This window comes from Peromyscus californicus, unplaced genomic scaffold (assembly GCF_007827085.1).
Source record: "Peromyscus californicus insignis strain IS unplaced genomic scaffold, ASM782708v3 Scaffold_23__1_contigs__length_62951481, whole genome shotgun sequence".
Taxonomy (NCBI): domain Eukaryota; kingdom Metazoa; phylum Chordata; class Mammalia; order Rodentia; family Cricetidae; genus Peromyscus; species Peromyscus californicus.
Genome location: NW_026294534.1, coordinates 18,002,725 through 18,019,324, shown reverse-complemented (window position 1 = coordinate 18,019,324; position 16,600 = coordinate 18,002,725). Strand labels below are relative to the sequence as shown.

At 44.2% G+C, this 16,600-nt stretch overlaps 1 protein-coding gene and 1 non-coding gene across 8 annotated transcripts in view; both read right to left on the bottom strand.

The window, feature by feature from the left end:
- Nsd3 (nuclear receptor binding SET domain protein 3) overlaps nucleotides 1–16,600 on the bottom strand; it is a 118,262-nt gene that overhangs the window by 75,114 nt on the left and 26,548 nt on the right. For all 7 annotated transcript variants that reach the window (XM_052751881.1, XM_052751887.1, XM_052751880.1 and 4 more), the window contains one exon: nucleotides 4,043–4,764. In XM_052751881.1, the coding sequence (XP_052607841.1) occupies nucleotides 4,043–4,720 (678 nt within the window). In that variant the 5' untranslated portion in view covers nucleotides 4,721–4,764. The remainder of the gene's footprint in view (nucleotides 1–4,042; nucleotides 4,765–16,600) is intronic.
- Nucleotides 13,841–13,975, bottom strand: LOC128119527 (small nucleolar RNA SNORA70). Its single transcript, XR_008221557.1, has one exon. It is a non-coding gene; the product is annotated as a small nucleolar RNA SNORA70 (small nucleolar RNA).

The following is a 16,600-nucleotide window of genomic DNA, read 5'->3' as shown; positions in this document are numbered from 1 at the left end:
CCTGAGCACACACGAGGAGTAAAAAGAGGATGGGGCACACACCTTTAATCCCAGCACTCGGCAGGCAGACGCCATGGATCTCTGTGAGTTCAAGGCCAGCCTGGTCTACAAAGCAAGTTGTAGGACAGCCAGGGCTGTTACACAGAGAAACCCTGTCTCGAACAAACAAAAAGAAAACCCCCAGAATTCCTCCCTGATCTAATGACTCCACTTCTAGTTGTGTCCTCAGATAGCAAGCAGAGTCTCGGAGAGCTGTGTCTGCAGCTGCGCTGGTATCAGTGCCACTCCAAACAGCTAAGACACGGGTTTGACACACACAAAATATGTAAATTCTGGTAGAATTTAAGCTCTAATAACATTAGCTAAATAAATTTCAAAGATATGAGCAAAACCATATTCCCCCAAAGAACAAAAAAAAACTACTGTTCACAGTGATGATGAGAAAAAAGGAAGCTGGATAGATAGATGGCTGAGTGGACAAGATAACTTGCTATGCAAATGTAAGAACCTCAGTTCAGATCCCAGCATTTATACCTGCAACCTCAACACTGTGAGAAGTGGAGACAGGGGAATTGCTGGGGCTTGCTGCCAGCACAGTTCCAGGCACAAAGAGACCCTACCCCAAGGGTGAGGTAGAACGTGATAGAGAGGGAGACCCAGCATTCTCCTTGAGCCTCCTACTGCCCCTACATGCATCAAACAGGCACATGCATTTGCACATACACATGTACATATACTACATACACACACACACACACACACACACACACACACACACACACACACGAACAAAGGAAAAAATTTACAGGGGATAAAGTGTGCCTTTTTCTTTTACTGTCTGAGTAACCAAGTTTATTGTTTTTTAAGTGTGTAAAAGAAGAACATTTTGCATGTGAACATTTTTCAAGAGCAAAAGGGCATGTACTAATGACTCACACCCCACTCTTCTTCCGTCATCACGGGGATTCCCCAGCCTGTCTGGAACTCTGTAAATGTTCCTGCCTGAAGGTAAGTGCTGTGATCTTAGACCAGCTCCACCATACAAAGCTCCTAGACTAATAGAGCAGAATGCAAGCCCAGGAACTAAACGGACTGTTTAACCTGGCTTCTTTATATGGGAGGGGTTTTCATTTACTTTTTGTTTGTGTTGGGTTTTTGTTGTTCTGTTAGTTTTTTAAGACAGGGTTTCATGTAGCCCAGGTTAACCTCAAACTCACTATATAGCCAAGGATAACTCTGAATTTGTGATCCTCCTGCTTCTACTTCCTAAGTGCTGGGATTATAAGCTCGCACCATTAGGATATGTTTTTAACAAACTTTATCAAAAAGTGTAGCCTAATAAATACAATTAATATTACCCTACTTGCCAGATTCTTATTTTTTTTGTTTTTTCGAGACAGGGTTTCTCTGTGTAGTTTTGCTGCTTGTCCTGGATCTTGCTCTGTAGCCCAGGCTGGCCTTGAACTCACCGAGATCTGCCTGGTTCTGTCTCCCGAGTGCTGGGACTAAAGGCATGCGCCACCACTGCCCAGCGCCAGATTCTTTACAGCCAAAGTAAGACAGGCCAGCACAGCAGTTCTCAGAAACTAATAAGCTAAAATCCCAATCCAGATTTCCTCAGTTTTTGTGATTCTCCCAAGCCAATGTGTAGCCATCTCTCTTCACTATAGGTCTAGACAAGACATGCTACAATGGGGGTGGGAATGCTGCTCAGTGATACGGCACGTGCCTACCCTGTGCAAAGCTAGACTGAAAAGAAATGCTACAGTGAGCCTGTCTGGGGTCCCCCATTTATTCATCTACTCAACACAAAGTCAAAATGAGACATATGGAAGGTAGTTCTGTGGAGGGTATTTGTTAAACGACATCAACAACTCATGAGGGGGGTGGAGGGATGGCTCAGTGGTTAAGAACATTTGCTGCGGGGCTGGAGAGATGGCTCAGAGGTTAAGAGCACTGACTGTACTGCTCTTCCAGAGGTCCTGAGTTCAATTCCCAGCACCCATATGGTAGCTCACAACCATTGGTAATGAGATCTGGTGCCCTCTTCTGGCCTGCAGACATACATGCTGTATACATAATAAATAAATAAATCTTTAAAAATGTTAAGAACATTTGCTGCTCTTCCAGAGAACCCAAGCTCGATTCCCAACAACCAGAGCAAGTGGCTCCCACCAGCCTGCAACCCTTAACTCCAGGAGCCCCCAGGCCTCTTCCAGCCTCCATGGGTTCCTGTCTGCACATGCATACACACAAGAACACATGATGACTGGGGAGACAGCTCAGAAGACAAAGGCACTCGCTGCCACACCTGACAAGCCGAGTTCAACTCTTGGGAGGAGCAACATGGTGAAACCTACTCTCCCAAGTTACCCTGACCTCCACACATGCACTGTGGCATGCATGTGTACATGTGCATGCACACACACACACAACAGATGCCTTACAAACAGCATTTTAGAGAGCACTGCAGTGCATGCTAATCTTCAAAAACAATCAAAGAGGAAGAAAGAGGGGCAGTGGGTGGAGAGAGTAAAGCAGTTAAAAGCACTGGCTGCTCTTCCAGGGGGCCTGGGCTTGATTCCCAGCACCCACATGGTGGCTCATTACTGTAACTTCGGGTCCAGGGAATCCAATGTCCTGTCTGTCTCCACAGGTACTGCATTCATGTGGTACACAGACATACATGCAGGCAAAACACCCAGACACTTAAAAAAATTTTTTAAAGAAAGCATTTAATCCTAAAACCTTCATTCTTACAGATGTAGACTATGACACCAGACTCAATTCTATTTCTTTCATAGCATGTGACATCCTTCAAACCTTTGTGTGTGGGGTGTGTACAAATATACATATATATACATATATATGTGCACACAAATGAACTGGAAGATAAGCACTGTGAGCAGACATCCTTTGCTCTGCACTCATTCACACCTTCAATTCTTAGAACAGTGCCAGAAACATGATATTCAATCAACATGTGTTAAATGAGTAAGAAAATGACAGAAAAATAGGAAAAGATGTGAAATACCTACTTTATAGGGGGGGGGGGGGATGGGGATATCAATCACATTTGAATCATATGAAATAATAGGATCCAGCTGCCCAAGAAATGTTCAATTAACAAGAAGTAATCTTTCTTTAAACCAAAGAATAAATTAACTTATTCAGATATATAAAATATGAAAGCAAATAACTGTCACAAAATAAGCATTTATTAGTTTCTTCCTAAATGCATATCTAGAAAACATCTGTAGTTTACACCACAGACTCTTCATTCAAGTTAGAACTGATCTATTACACACTTACTATTACCTTATTGCCATGAAACTTCACAATCAAATCTCAGACAGTAAAATAATCTACCAGAGCTGGGCATGGTGTCTCATGCCTTTGGATTAAAAACCAAATAAATAAATAAACAAATCAACAACAACAACAACAACAATCCACCAGTACACATGGGCTTTTATAAAAACTCCACCTAAAGTCCTAATCAGTGTGTTTAGATAATCTGACTTTACTTTTTTATTTTTGAGACAGGGTCTCACTATGTCGTCCTGGCTGGCCGGGAACTGGCTATGTAGACCAGGCTAGCCTCAAATTCAGAGATGCACCTGTTCTGCGTCTGTCTGCACTTTCCAGCCACAACCCCGGGGGAAGGCCCTGCTTGTAAAGAGCTCTCCCACTTCTGCTTAGTCAGCAGCAAATGTGGAAACAAGTGTTGAACTACCTGCAAATCTGGCCCCAGATAAACAAAATCCCAGCTCTCTCTGCCTTTTTTCCATCTCCCAAAACCAAGAGTTCGATAGAAGCAAGTAAAGATATTTGAGCCCCTCAAGATAAGAAAATAAACAAGCCGGAGGCCGAGTAGACGGGTCTGAGTCCGAGGCTAGCCTGGTCTACAGAGAGGGTTCCAGGTCAGCCAGAAGCACCTTGCTAAGGATCACAGGAAAGAACTCACCAGAAATATACTTGAAGAGACAGACAAAGAAAAAGATATCCAATCCCCAGTAAACAGGAAAGGTGCCTCACTCACACTCTGTGCCTCTGGCTCTAACTTGGGGGTCTTGTGTGGCCGGCGCTCTTCGGGTCCGGACGCCTCGTGCCTGCTGCTCTTTTTCCTCTTCTCCTTCCTGCTCCCGTGCTTTGACTTCGTGTGCTCACTCGCCTGGACTTCATTTAAAAGGTCCCCACAAAGGGAGGACTCGAACAACTCCCTGCCATTCTGGATAGTTTTGGTTATTTTTAGTTTAATCTCAGGTGAGCCCGTCTTCTTTGGAATTACAGTTTGTGGTACCGAAGGAGGAGGAGGTGGTGGCTGTGGAGGAGAAGGTTTTTCCAGAATTTCATGTGGTCTTGTGTTTGGAATTTCTGAATGGTAATAGTCAGTGGGGCTAAAGTTTCTAACTGCACCAAAACCGTTGGCTGACCCATTGGGATACTGGTTATATGGCGGGTATTTGGTCTGAGTTTCATACAAGCCGATCGATGGTGGGTAGCCATTTGTGAGTGGAGGAAGGTCTTCTGTTGTGGGTGGATACTGAAAACCTTGTTGCAAAGTAGCTTCGAAGGGTGTCTGGCCACCATCTTCAGCAATGTCACTGCTGTTATCAAAGGCATCCTCCTGGCGGATGTTGGCGGAGTCAATGAGTTGAGGTGGTTGCTGAATTGTGTTTCCCATGATCCCTTGCATGAAAGAGAAAGAGAAATCCATTGTTCTGCTCCAGCATCCTTAACTTTCCCTTTCTCTCATCGAGCCTAAAATTAGAAGAGGAAGATTAAAAAGTATTAAAATTCTAATAGGCAAGAAGCCAATCAATTGATAAGAATTGCACAAGTGTTTTAACCCTAATTTTGACATTCAGATATGCAGATATTAAACCTACATTAATTCTGACATAAGACAAATCAGATCTACTAAGGAGCCCAGGCTGTCCTTAAACACTGGGGAGCCTCTTCACTCATCCCTCCCAGTACTAGGATTACAGGACACACCCAGCAAAAATCCTGCTCACGTTCACAACTTTAGCGTGTATAAGAAATTGTCGCCGGGCGGTAGTGGCGCACGCCTTTAATCCCAGCACTCGGGAGGCAGAGGCAGGCGGATCTCTGTGAGTTCGAGGCCAGCCTGGTCTCCAAAGCGAGTTCCAGGAAAGGCGCAAAGCTACACAGAGAAACCCTGTCTCGAAAAACCAAAAAAAAAAAAAAAAAAAAAAAAAGAAATTGTCATACATACATACTTCATACCTTTTGTTTGTTTGTTTGAGACAGGGTTTCTCTGTGTATCCCTGGCTGTCCTGGAACTTGCTCTGTAGGCCAGGCTGGCCTTGACCTCAGAGATCTCAGCCTCCCTAGTGCTGGGATGAAAGGCTTTGCCAACACCACCCAGCATTATACTTCACTCTTTAAATGGTTGCATAGTAAACTGTAGCATCACTTTAATAGATTCAACTATGTATGCACTACAAATCAACTAGCTGCTTACAAGTTTTTAGTATATAAACACGTCTACAGAAAAGGTTTGAAGGCAAAGTCTCACTATGTGGCCTAAAGTGTCCTCAAACTCCTGGTCCTCCTACTTCTGCCTCTGAGGACTGGGATTATAGGCATGCACTACCACAAACAGCTCTTGAATGTTTCCTTCAGCAGGGTACACTATCTATCATATGTCTGTCATCCCAAGACTGAGGAGGTGGAGATAGAAGGATCTTGAGTTGGAGGCCAAACTGAGTTATATATAAGGAGACCATGTCTCACAGAAGGGAAAAGAAAACAGAAAACTTCAAATTATAAATCTGTGTATGTATCTATTCATACAGAACAGATTTAAAAACTTTATATCTAACTGCAAAATTGTTCTATTGACCATACTATGTCAATTTATAATTATATTAACAGTGTGTAAAGATGTCTAATTCTTTATACTCTTGGCCATGATCTAGTTGTTTTTAAAAGTGAGGTATACAGGACATTCATTATAAAATGCACATGCTAGTGCCCTACTCTTGAAGAGTCCAGCTTAATGAAGTCTCTCTGTGTGTTGGGAGGTGGGGAGCAGAACAACAAAAAAACAAAGAAATGGGTAGGACTACTGAACCCAACTCCTAGAACCGCTCTCCACTGAGGCAACAGACGGCAGAGAGCAAGCGGCAGCATTCTCACTTTCTCAGCAGCTCCTCTGGGCAGGTATTTCATACAGTACTTCATTTACCCTTCTCAACAACCTGCTGGGTAGCGAGGTGGTGTGATTCCCATAAAAGAATGTGAGTGAGGGGTTAAGTGGCCTGCCTGAACCACAAAGCAAAGGGTAGCACTGGACTGCATACAGGCTCATGTGCCTCTAAAGCCCATGGTCTTCAGCACTATACCATTTCCTCCTCCAAGCTATCAGCTTCTAGAGAATTCGTTCTTTTTGATCATGTGCTTTATTCTTGGACAACTGTCAAAATAGCAACTATTCTAATGACTATTTCTGATGTTTAAACAGTGCCTCATAGGGAGTTCAACATGAAACCCTCCCAGTAACCTTTCCCCAGATATTATCTTATGACAGATGGGGAAATAGAGGCAGAGAGAATTGAGACAAGTACACACAACTCCGTCAACTGACAGTTCAGCGTCAACTCAGCTGGCTCCAGATCTGTGCTCCAGCTAATACACTCCATTCACTGACAGTGCTGAGAAGTGTTAGGAATAATGTCTTAGGATACAGAGCAGTGATAGAGACATTTCTGCAATTAGATCCTTGACAAAAACATAGAGTTCACAGCAACAGACATAAGAAGATTCTCCTAGCTGGCTGCAGCTGTCAACTTGGACACAGCCCGGAGTTATCTGAGAGTCTCATTGGGGGACTGCCTCCATTAGACTAGCCTATGGACATGTCTGTGGGCTTCATGGTTCCTGCCCAACTCCCCTCAAAGATGGATGGTGACCTGGAAGTATAAGACGAAACAAACCCTCCCCATCCAGATCCAAGTTGCTTTTGGTCATGGTTTTTATCACAGTAATAGAAGAGCAATGTAGAAAGGTGTAGGATAAATCTTTCCCACCAGCAGGTACCCAAATAACCAGTCAGAGGCTTAATATTAATTACAAACTGTTTGGTCTATGGCTCAGGCTTCTTGCTAGCTAGCTCTTTCATCTTCAATTAACCCATTTCTGTTCATCTATGTTTTGCCACATAGCCGTGGCATTACCAGGTTCTGCTGACATGTTGCTCCTTGGGTGGCGGGCTGACGTCTGCTCTGATTCCACCCTCTTCTTCCTGTATCTCTCTTGGATTTCCCGCCTGGCTCTTATCCTGCCTTACCATAGGGCAAAACAGCTTCTTTATTAACCAACAGTAGCAACACATATTCACAGCTTACAGAAAGACCATCCCACAGCAGAAAGGGTGACTTCTAATTCTAATTCTACCACACAGAGCACCACACAGATGGAAATAAAAACTTTCGATTGATACTCAACTTAAAGGCATGTTAAATATTCACACCCAATAAGATGCAACCTGTATTTTTAGTTGTGATCACTGTTGTAGATGACATAAGCTTCCAAACGAGTCTCCCAAATCAGTCTACGTTTTCAGATACACGTATTCAGACTCAAGCTTCTCTACTTTTCATTAATACCAAACAAAAGCTACCACGAATTGTGACATTTTTCTTATTTTCCCTTCTCTGGTCCTAACTACAATGACAAGAGTATTTTTTTATAAGTACTGAGGGTGCTAGGGATTGTACCTGAGGCCTTGTGTACCCTAGCATTCGCTCTACTACTGAGCTACATTCCTAGTACTAAAGGAAATAGTTTTAAATTGTGTGTGTGCACGCGCACCTCGTGTGCATACATGTGATTCAAGTGCCCATAGAGGCTTCCAGATTCCCTGGAGTTGAAATTATAGGGGGCTGTGAGCTGCCCATGATGGGTGCTGGGAACCAAACTTGGATCCTCCTCAAGAGCAGCCATCTCTCCAGCCCCCAATGTGCATTCTTATTTCATCTGCAAATACCTCTGGAAGGCTGCCAAGGCAGATGTGCTTTCGCCTCACTTGCTAGACAACTACACGAAGTACCAGAGATGTAGATTTTCCCAGGGCCACTAAGCTAATTAGTGATTTGGCTTGAAGACTAAATCTCCTGCTTTCTAATCTTGTGTTCTTTTTCACAGTATCTCTGCGGAGAGAAACTGATGACATAGGAACAAACTTAAACCTCAGGAGTCCCACACTCAGGACTGAAAGCAGGCCTTTCCCTACTCAACTTGCCTTCCCGACCAATTAGTCACGGCTTCTGCCCTTTTTATTAGCCTCCTATACTACAAATTGTAGGATCATAAGTGACTTTGTCTTCCTTCCCTGTTAAATCACAAAACTAATTTGAACAAATCCTATAGTTTCTTCTTTATGTTTTGTTTTCTGAGACAGTATCTCCCTATGTTGCCCTGGATAGCCTGGAACTTGCTATGTAGCTCAGGCTGGCCTTGAACTCAGATATATACCTACCTCTGCCTCCTGAGTGCTAAAATTAAAGGTATGCATCATCACACCTGGCAGTTTCTTCTTTTAAAATCTGATTTATTCTTTGACTTCTAATTTCAAAACACAACCAGCCCTCAGCACCTTATCCTAGACTATAATCATTGACACTTCTAGATATTTCTTGTCTTATTTTTAATGTAGCCCAGGATGACCTGGACTGAACTCTAGGCAAGTCCAGCCTCCCAAATGCTGAGGTTAAAGGCAACAGTCACCACACCTGGCTACCTAGATATGTCTTGCCTCTAACTTTTCTTCACAGCAGTTAGAAAACAGTTCTTGAAATCAGACTTCTATAAGTCTAATTCCAAACTTAAAAACACTCTAGCTTCATAATTTAGCAAATCTCCTCTGTGCTTTTCAAGGTTTCTGTAACCTTTCCCCCATCAATCCAAACAGCAGGTGCACGAACCAACTTTTCTGAGCATCCACGGAGCCAAATATCTTTACAGTGTGGACTCACTGTCACATTACACTTACTTAACTCTATAAAGCAAATAATATTTCCATTTCACATGAGGAAAGATTTAAAAAGGAATCAAAGGATTTGCTCTCAGTCAGCGCAGCCAACAGAAGCTGGCTGAAATGGTGGAGCTGAGATCTCACACGGTACGCTCTCTGCAAGTGCCTCCAATGTTCCTCCTATGGAAATTTCTCACTTCCCCCCACACTCCACTTGTAATCCAAATGCCTGCGGGAAGGCACTCCATATCTCAACTCTCACTTCTCGCTCGATCTAAATGTGTCCTTCCAATCTTCCTTCCCAAAGAAGCTGCATCTGTCAGCTGTCCAAGCAGGAAGCCTCGGAGTCACAGGACATCACTGAGCCTTATTCTCTACGTGTGTAACTCCCACCGTCTATGCCCTCTCATCTCTTGATGAACTCTCAGCTTTCTGACTCCACAGCTCGCATTACCGGTTGGTTCAATGTGAAACTGCCCCCAAAATGCTCATGTCTTTAAATCCTTGCTTCTCTCCAGGCGGCCTTGTTTTGGTAAGGTGTGTGATTTTTAGAGGGTGCAGTCTAATGGAGAAAGTCATTCCAGGGAGGATGAGTCTCTCTCTTCCTCCTTGAACTAGCCCTTCCCTCCCCCATCCTCCAACTTCCGTCTCCTTCCACTCCCTAATGCACACACAGCATGTAGTGAAGAGCTAGCTGCTACATGTTCTCCCCGCCATGAAGAGGGGCTGCAACACCAATGCCTTCTCCACCATGATGAATGCACCCTTTCAAACCATGAGCTAAAATTAACCTTCCTTCCCTTAAACTGCTGCATGTCAGGCATTTGGTCATAGCAACAAGAAAAGTAACTTAACAGAGATACCTTCCCAGCCTCCTACTTCTGCTTCTTCGTAGTCTATTTTCCCTTATAACATCCACTCACCTCTTTTTTTTTTGGTTTTTCGAGACAGGGTTTCTCTGTGTAGCTTTGCGCCTTTCCTGGAACTCACTTGGTAGCCCAGGCTGGCCTCGAACTCACAGAGATCCGCCTGGCTCTGCCTCCCGAGTGCTGGGACTAAAGGCGTGCGCCACCACCGCCCGACTCCACTCACCTCTTAAAAGCAAATCCAATCACACAACTTATTCCCTCAAAATCCTTTAACACAACAAAGAAAACCAACCATTACTACACTCAACAATGATGACTCTCACAAATGTCATTCTGAAGGCTGTGGGTGTTGCTCCATTAGTTAGTACAGCATTTGCCTAGTGTGGTGGTCTCGAGGAAAATGGCCCCTATAAGGCCATGGGGGGGGGGGGGGTGGCATCATTAAAGGTGTGGCCTTGCTGGAGGAAGTGTCTCACTGGGGGGTGAGCATTGAGTTTTCAAATGCTCTAACCAGGCTCAGTGTCTCACTGTCTTCCTGCTGCCTTCAGATCTGGATGTAGAACTCTCAGCTACCTCTTCAGCACCATGACTCACTATACACACCAGAGTGGGCTTGAAACTGGTCCTCCTGGCTCGGCCTCCTGGGAGCTGAGATATAGGAAGACAGTGCTATACCAGACTTATGATCAGATTCTTAAAAGTTTTTATTTGTGTGAACATGTTTGTTTGTATGCAGGTACCTGTGTGAGCGCACGTGTGCAAGCATACATGTGGAGATGAACAGTCAACATCTGATGTGTGTTCCTCAATTACTTGCCACCTTATTTTCTGAGACAGTTTCTCATTCACCACAGAGCTCATGACTAGTGAGACAGTAAGCGACAGAATCCTCGTCTCTGCCACCTCAGCACCAGGATTACAGACATGTGCTGCTGTGCCTGGCTTTTCACGTGGGTGCTGGAGATCTAAACTGAGGCTATCATGTGTATGCCACAAGCACTTTACTGGCTGGACCATCTCCCCAACCTGTAACGACAACTGTTTTAAGTGTGCTGCTTTGCCCGTCTGGACCACTCATCATCCCCTCAGTGGGACTTTCTAAGGTCCACCAAACATTCTCCTCAAGAAGCCTACTTTTTCTCCTTTTTGGCCCTTACCATGATATATATTATACAAGGATGAGGATGTTCTCTAAGAAGTCTTCTAATAATTATCGCCCCCACTTACTGAGCTGTATACTCTAGAAGGGACATTCGACATTGTTCTGAATGTTGAATAAATAAATGAATGAAAAGGGCTGGAGAAATGGCTCAGGGGTGGAGAGTCTTGCAGAGGACCCAGGTTTGGTTCCCAGCACCCACAGAGTGGTTTGCAACCACCCATAACTCCAGTTTCAGGGGTCTAACACCTTTGTCTGTCCTTCGAGCACACCAGAAACACATGTGGTACACAGACATACATGCAGACAAAACACTCATGCACAGACAATAGAGTAATAAATTTTAAAAAAAAGGTTTAAAAAAATCAGTGATTGGGGCTGGAGAGATGGCTCTGTGGTTAAGAGCACTGGCTATTTTTCCAGAGGTCCTGAGTTCAATTCCCAGCAACCACATAGTGGCTCACAACCATCTGTAATGAGATCTGGTGCCCTCTTCTGGCCTGCAGGGATATGTGCAGACAGAACACTGTATACATAATAAACAAATAAATCTTTAAAAAAAAAAAATCAGTGATTGAAAGAACCCCGTCTCAAAAGCCTTAACTGTTATCCCTCCATTGCCACTTTCCTGAGCAGACTAGCCTTCCCTCACCCGGAAGCTAACTGTGTGATAGAATGTGATGTGCCTGCTCACTGTAAGAGGAAAACCATCACAACACCTGACACCTGTGGGCATGATGGCACACCTGCTCTCGCACCAAGTACCAGGTGATTCAATGAGGAAGGACACCAACTCCAACAGGCAGGGCTGACTCGATGCCCTGGTGAGTTGGGAACCTCAGTCTTTGGGGTTTATGATAAACAGAAGTAACTAAAATTATACAAGCCAAAACACCAAAGTTAAAACTGTAAAACTTCCCAAAAAAATACATGAGAAAATGTTGGGCAAAAGACAGAAGCATCGTGGCCCAGGAAAGAAAAAGACAGATAAAATGAACTTCAAAACCATTAAGAAGAGGTAAATGACAGGCAAGAAGAGTGTATTTTCAAAGCATGGCTGACAACGGGCTTTATCTCAGAGACGAGTTTTAAGTTTTGGGGGAGACTATAAGTTTGAGAGACGTGAACTCCCCACTGCTCACAGGTCTGTCTCCAATTGGTAGGTGCATGCAACCCTCAGCCTCCCGAGCGCCTGTGCCTCCATGACTATGAACAACTCATATTACCCCAGGACATGAGGGCTCACTAAAAGTTTTTCAACAAAAAAGACTAACTGAAACAACAGTTTAGATATGCCACCCTAGATTACTTATTAATTAAAAACAGAATATATATATATATATGGAAATTGTTGTACTTTTCTATTATTTGACAAAGCATGACAACCAGAAAAGCTTATTTAACAACAAAAGCATTCAATTGGGCTTCTGGTTTCACAGGGTTGGAGTCCATGATGGTGGAGCAAAGGCATGGAGATGAGAGCAATTGAGAGCTAACACAGAGATCCACAGCAGGAGGCAGAGAGACAAGCCTCCTTCAGCAAGACCACACCTTATCATTCCTAAACAGTTCCACCAACTAAGGACCAAGCATCTAAACGCCCAAGACTTATGTCTTAATCAAACCGCCACAGCGACATATAACAGCTGCCACTTTAACAAGTTACTAGCAAATATTCACCGCAGTGAGACATTATGATTACATGGCTCTGACTGTGACATGCCAGCACAGCATGGTCCTGGAAGTAGTCTTTCCAAGGTTAAGACAAATCGAAGAAATAAAACCTGGGACCTGCAAGACGGCTCAGCTTAAAGGTGCTGGCTGTGTAAGCTTGACAGCCGAGTCTGATTCCCAGAGCCACATAAGGTGAGGGAGGAAACTCACTCCACCAAGTTTTCTTCTCTCTCTAAACCTGTAAACACACACACACACACACACACACACACATACTTGTGCATGTATGTGTACATATGTGTAACATCTATAGATATATATACAGACAAACATAGACAGACAGACAGACAGATAGAAGTAGGTAGAGATATAATCTGCGAGTCCACTGTGTTGTTCGCATGTACATAATGTTAAGGTTGTTTTGTATTGATAACCGAACTGGGGCTCATCTCTGGAGAGAACAATCCCCCCTCTCATAGCAGTCATTACTTGCCGTGGACAGTGTCTAAGAACAGGACCCTCCCTTATTAGCATGTCTATTAGCATTGTCACCGGTCAGGCTGCTGCCATATTGTTGTGTTGTCGTGGGAGCCGCTTCCTTGTCATCTCTAGGAGACACAATCCTTTTTGTTTATAATCTCGTTTGTGGTGCTGGGGTTGAACACAGGGCCTCCTCACACGTGCTATACGACTACTCTGTCTACATCCACAGCTGTAGCTAATAATTTTCAGGAGTATAATAATGCTAATCTGACTTATAAGAGAACTCCTTATTCTTAGAAAACCCATGTCTTTCTTTTTCTTTTTCTTTTCAGGCAGACTAAATGTGAGATTTATTACTAAACATGATTTGGTGGGGTACAGGACAGCACAGTAGAAGCCTGAGGAATGTAGGTCTGTCACTTGTCAAGGGCACCGTGAGTGGGTTTATACTTGACCCCTCAACCAGGGAACTAACTTGCACTTGGCTCTACCCAGGGCCTCAATCACATGTTCCTTATTCTGCAGTTTGGTATGGATGGACATGACGACCTGGCCACTGTGGCCTTGGGCTCTCCAAAGGCACCGCACATACCTGTCTGGAGCTAAGTTTAAGGACAGCACTGAGATCAGATGCACATGAAACTACCAGGAAACTGTCTCCAAGGTCCCTTAGGGCAGCCTGTACAGGCAACAGGCAGCATGTACCACCAAGGACGCTGCTGTTCGCAGCCCCTGCATACCAGGCCTCCATCTAGAAAGGGACCTGGTCAGCTTAACTGGCTGTAGATTCTGTAGACTCCTTCCTTCCTTCCCTCCCTCCCTCCTGCCTTCCTTCCTTCCTTTCCTCCCTCCCTCCCTTCTTCTCTTTCTTCTTAATTTGGGGCAGGATCCCATTATGTACTCCTGGCTGGCCTGTAACTCACAGTGTAGATCAGGTAGATTCAGAGATCCACTTGCTTCTGACTCCAGTGCTGGGATTAAAGGCTGATGCCATTATACACAGCACTCCTTTCTAAAGTAGAAGTTGAGAAAACAGTTTGATTGTCACATTGTTATTTTGTGTGCTCGTATGCACATGTGGGCATGTGTCAGAGGATACCTCTCAGGAGTTGGCTCCCTCCTTCCTTCCACTTATGTTTGGTAACAAGTGCCTTCACCTGATGAGCCCTCTGGCTAGTCCACTTTTTGTTCTGTTTTGTTTAGACAGGGTATCACTAGCTCTGGCTGGCCTAAACCTCACAAAATCCACCTGCCTCTGCCTCCCTAGTGTTGGGAATAAAAGCACATGTCACCTACACCCAGCAAAAAGTCAGTTTTTTGATAATGATTCTTTTCAAGATACTTTGGAAATACACGTGTCATTATTCTATAGTGGCTTTTATACACAGGAGAGCCAGGCAACAACCTGCAAACAGCAGACACATGGACTGACGCCAGGATTAGAACCTCACAAGAGGACCATTCTGTGCCTACGGACACACTGTTGGCTCAATGCCCAGCTCTAAGACATGTGGACCTATGATTTCAGGCAGCGTTTTCTGGATCCCTCCACCTTCCTTAGATCCTTTTCTAGAGCCCGTGTCTCCCTTGTACAGGGCTGTTGGGAGAATGAACAGTTAGTCCACAAAACCCACTTAGGACAGTGCCTGTTGTGGTTCGCCCTCAGTGCCTCTTCCCTATTATTTGACACAATATTGGATATAAAAGAACTAGTCAAAAGAAAAAAAGAGAGCTGACCTAAAGCATCTACAATGTGTTTTTATTTTTAACTGTATGTGCATGAGTATTTGCCTGCAGGTATGTATGTGCATCATATGCATGCCTGATGACCATGGAGGTCAAAAGAGGGTGTCAGATCCCTGAGAACTAGGGTTACAAACTGCTGGGAGCCCCCACATGGGTGCTGGGAACAAGAGAGCCCATACACTGTCTTTAGTAAGATTCCATGTGTAAGGCTCATAAACTAGCAGTAAGCAGTGTGAAACCAGCGGTGCCCAGGAATCAAACTGCATTGCCACTGTTGTTAAAAAGACATCTGAGGAAGAAAACGAATGTGAAGCAAGGAAGCACTGAGGCCACCAACGGCAGGCTGGGGAACTTAGGGAGTTTTTCACCCACTGCATTAAAACCACTCTGTACAAATAATTGAACGTTCTGACATCTTTGTGTCCTACATGAACCCGGCAAGGACAGCAGACCTCAGGTGGGGGTGAACCCTGGTGGCAGAGTGCCTGCCTGGTGCGTATAAAGCCATGGGTTTGGTCCCAGCACTATAAATAAATAATATATAAACACACAACGGATCCTACTTCTTACAGTAAACATAATAGGGATAATGTACTAGTATAAATAGAAATAAGAGCAGGGCTAGAGAGATGGGTCGGTGGTTCAGAGCACTTGCTGCTCCTGCAGAGGACCCCACTTTGGCTCCAGGACCCATGTGGTGACTTTCGACCATCTGCAACTCTAGTTCTATCAGATCTGATGCTCTCTTCTCACCAGATACACAGATATTCTGCATGCATACACGTAAACAAAACATTCATACACAGAAAGCAAATGTTCTTACATTGTTGTAAATATCACCAATAATTAACCCTTAGCAGTTTACTATGTATCAACACTCTCCTAAATGTTCTTGGGTTGTTGTTGTTGTTGTTTGTTTGTTTGTTTCTTGGTTTTTTGAGACAGGGTTTCTCTATGTAGCCCTGGCTGTCCTGGAACTTGCTCTGTAGACCAGGCTGGCCTCGAACTCAGAGAGATCTGCCTGCCTCTGCCTCCCGAGTACTGAAATTAAAGGTGTGTGCCACCACTGCCTGGACCCTAAATGTTTTATATTTGTTACATGACTTAAGTACTCCCCAAATACTTCTCTGTAAAAATACTATTATTATCCACACTATTCAAATGAAAAGCCAAGACCATAGTCCCACATAGAGTGAAAATAGGTTTCAAATACACACTTTGGTCAGTAACATCAGCTCTTAAAGAGTAATTTCCCCCAGTTCTTCAATATGTGAAGTAAGACAAAAGCGATATTCCCTACTGCACATTTCCCACTCTCCTTCCCAGAGCTGACCCTTTGGTGGCAGACTAAACAACCGCACCGCTCTTCCAGCCATTGTAATCTATACTTCCTTTGGAGACAGGGACCTTACACTTCCAATCCTCCTGCCTCCACCTCCTCGGTGGCAGTATTACACATGGGCCACCATATCTGATTTTATACTGAGCTGGGGATCAAACCTCGTGCTCTGTGTATGCTAAGCAAGTACTCTACTAAGTGATCTATAACCCTAACCCTGTAATCTGTACTTTTTTTTTAAATATACAGCATTCTGCCTGCATGTATCCCTGCAGGCCAGAAGAGGGCACCAGATCTCATTACAGACGGTTGTGAGCCACCATGTG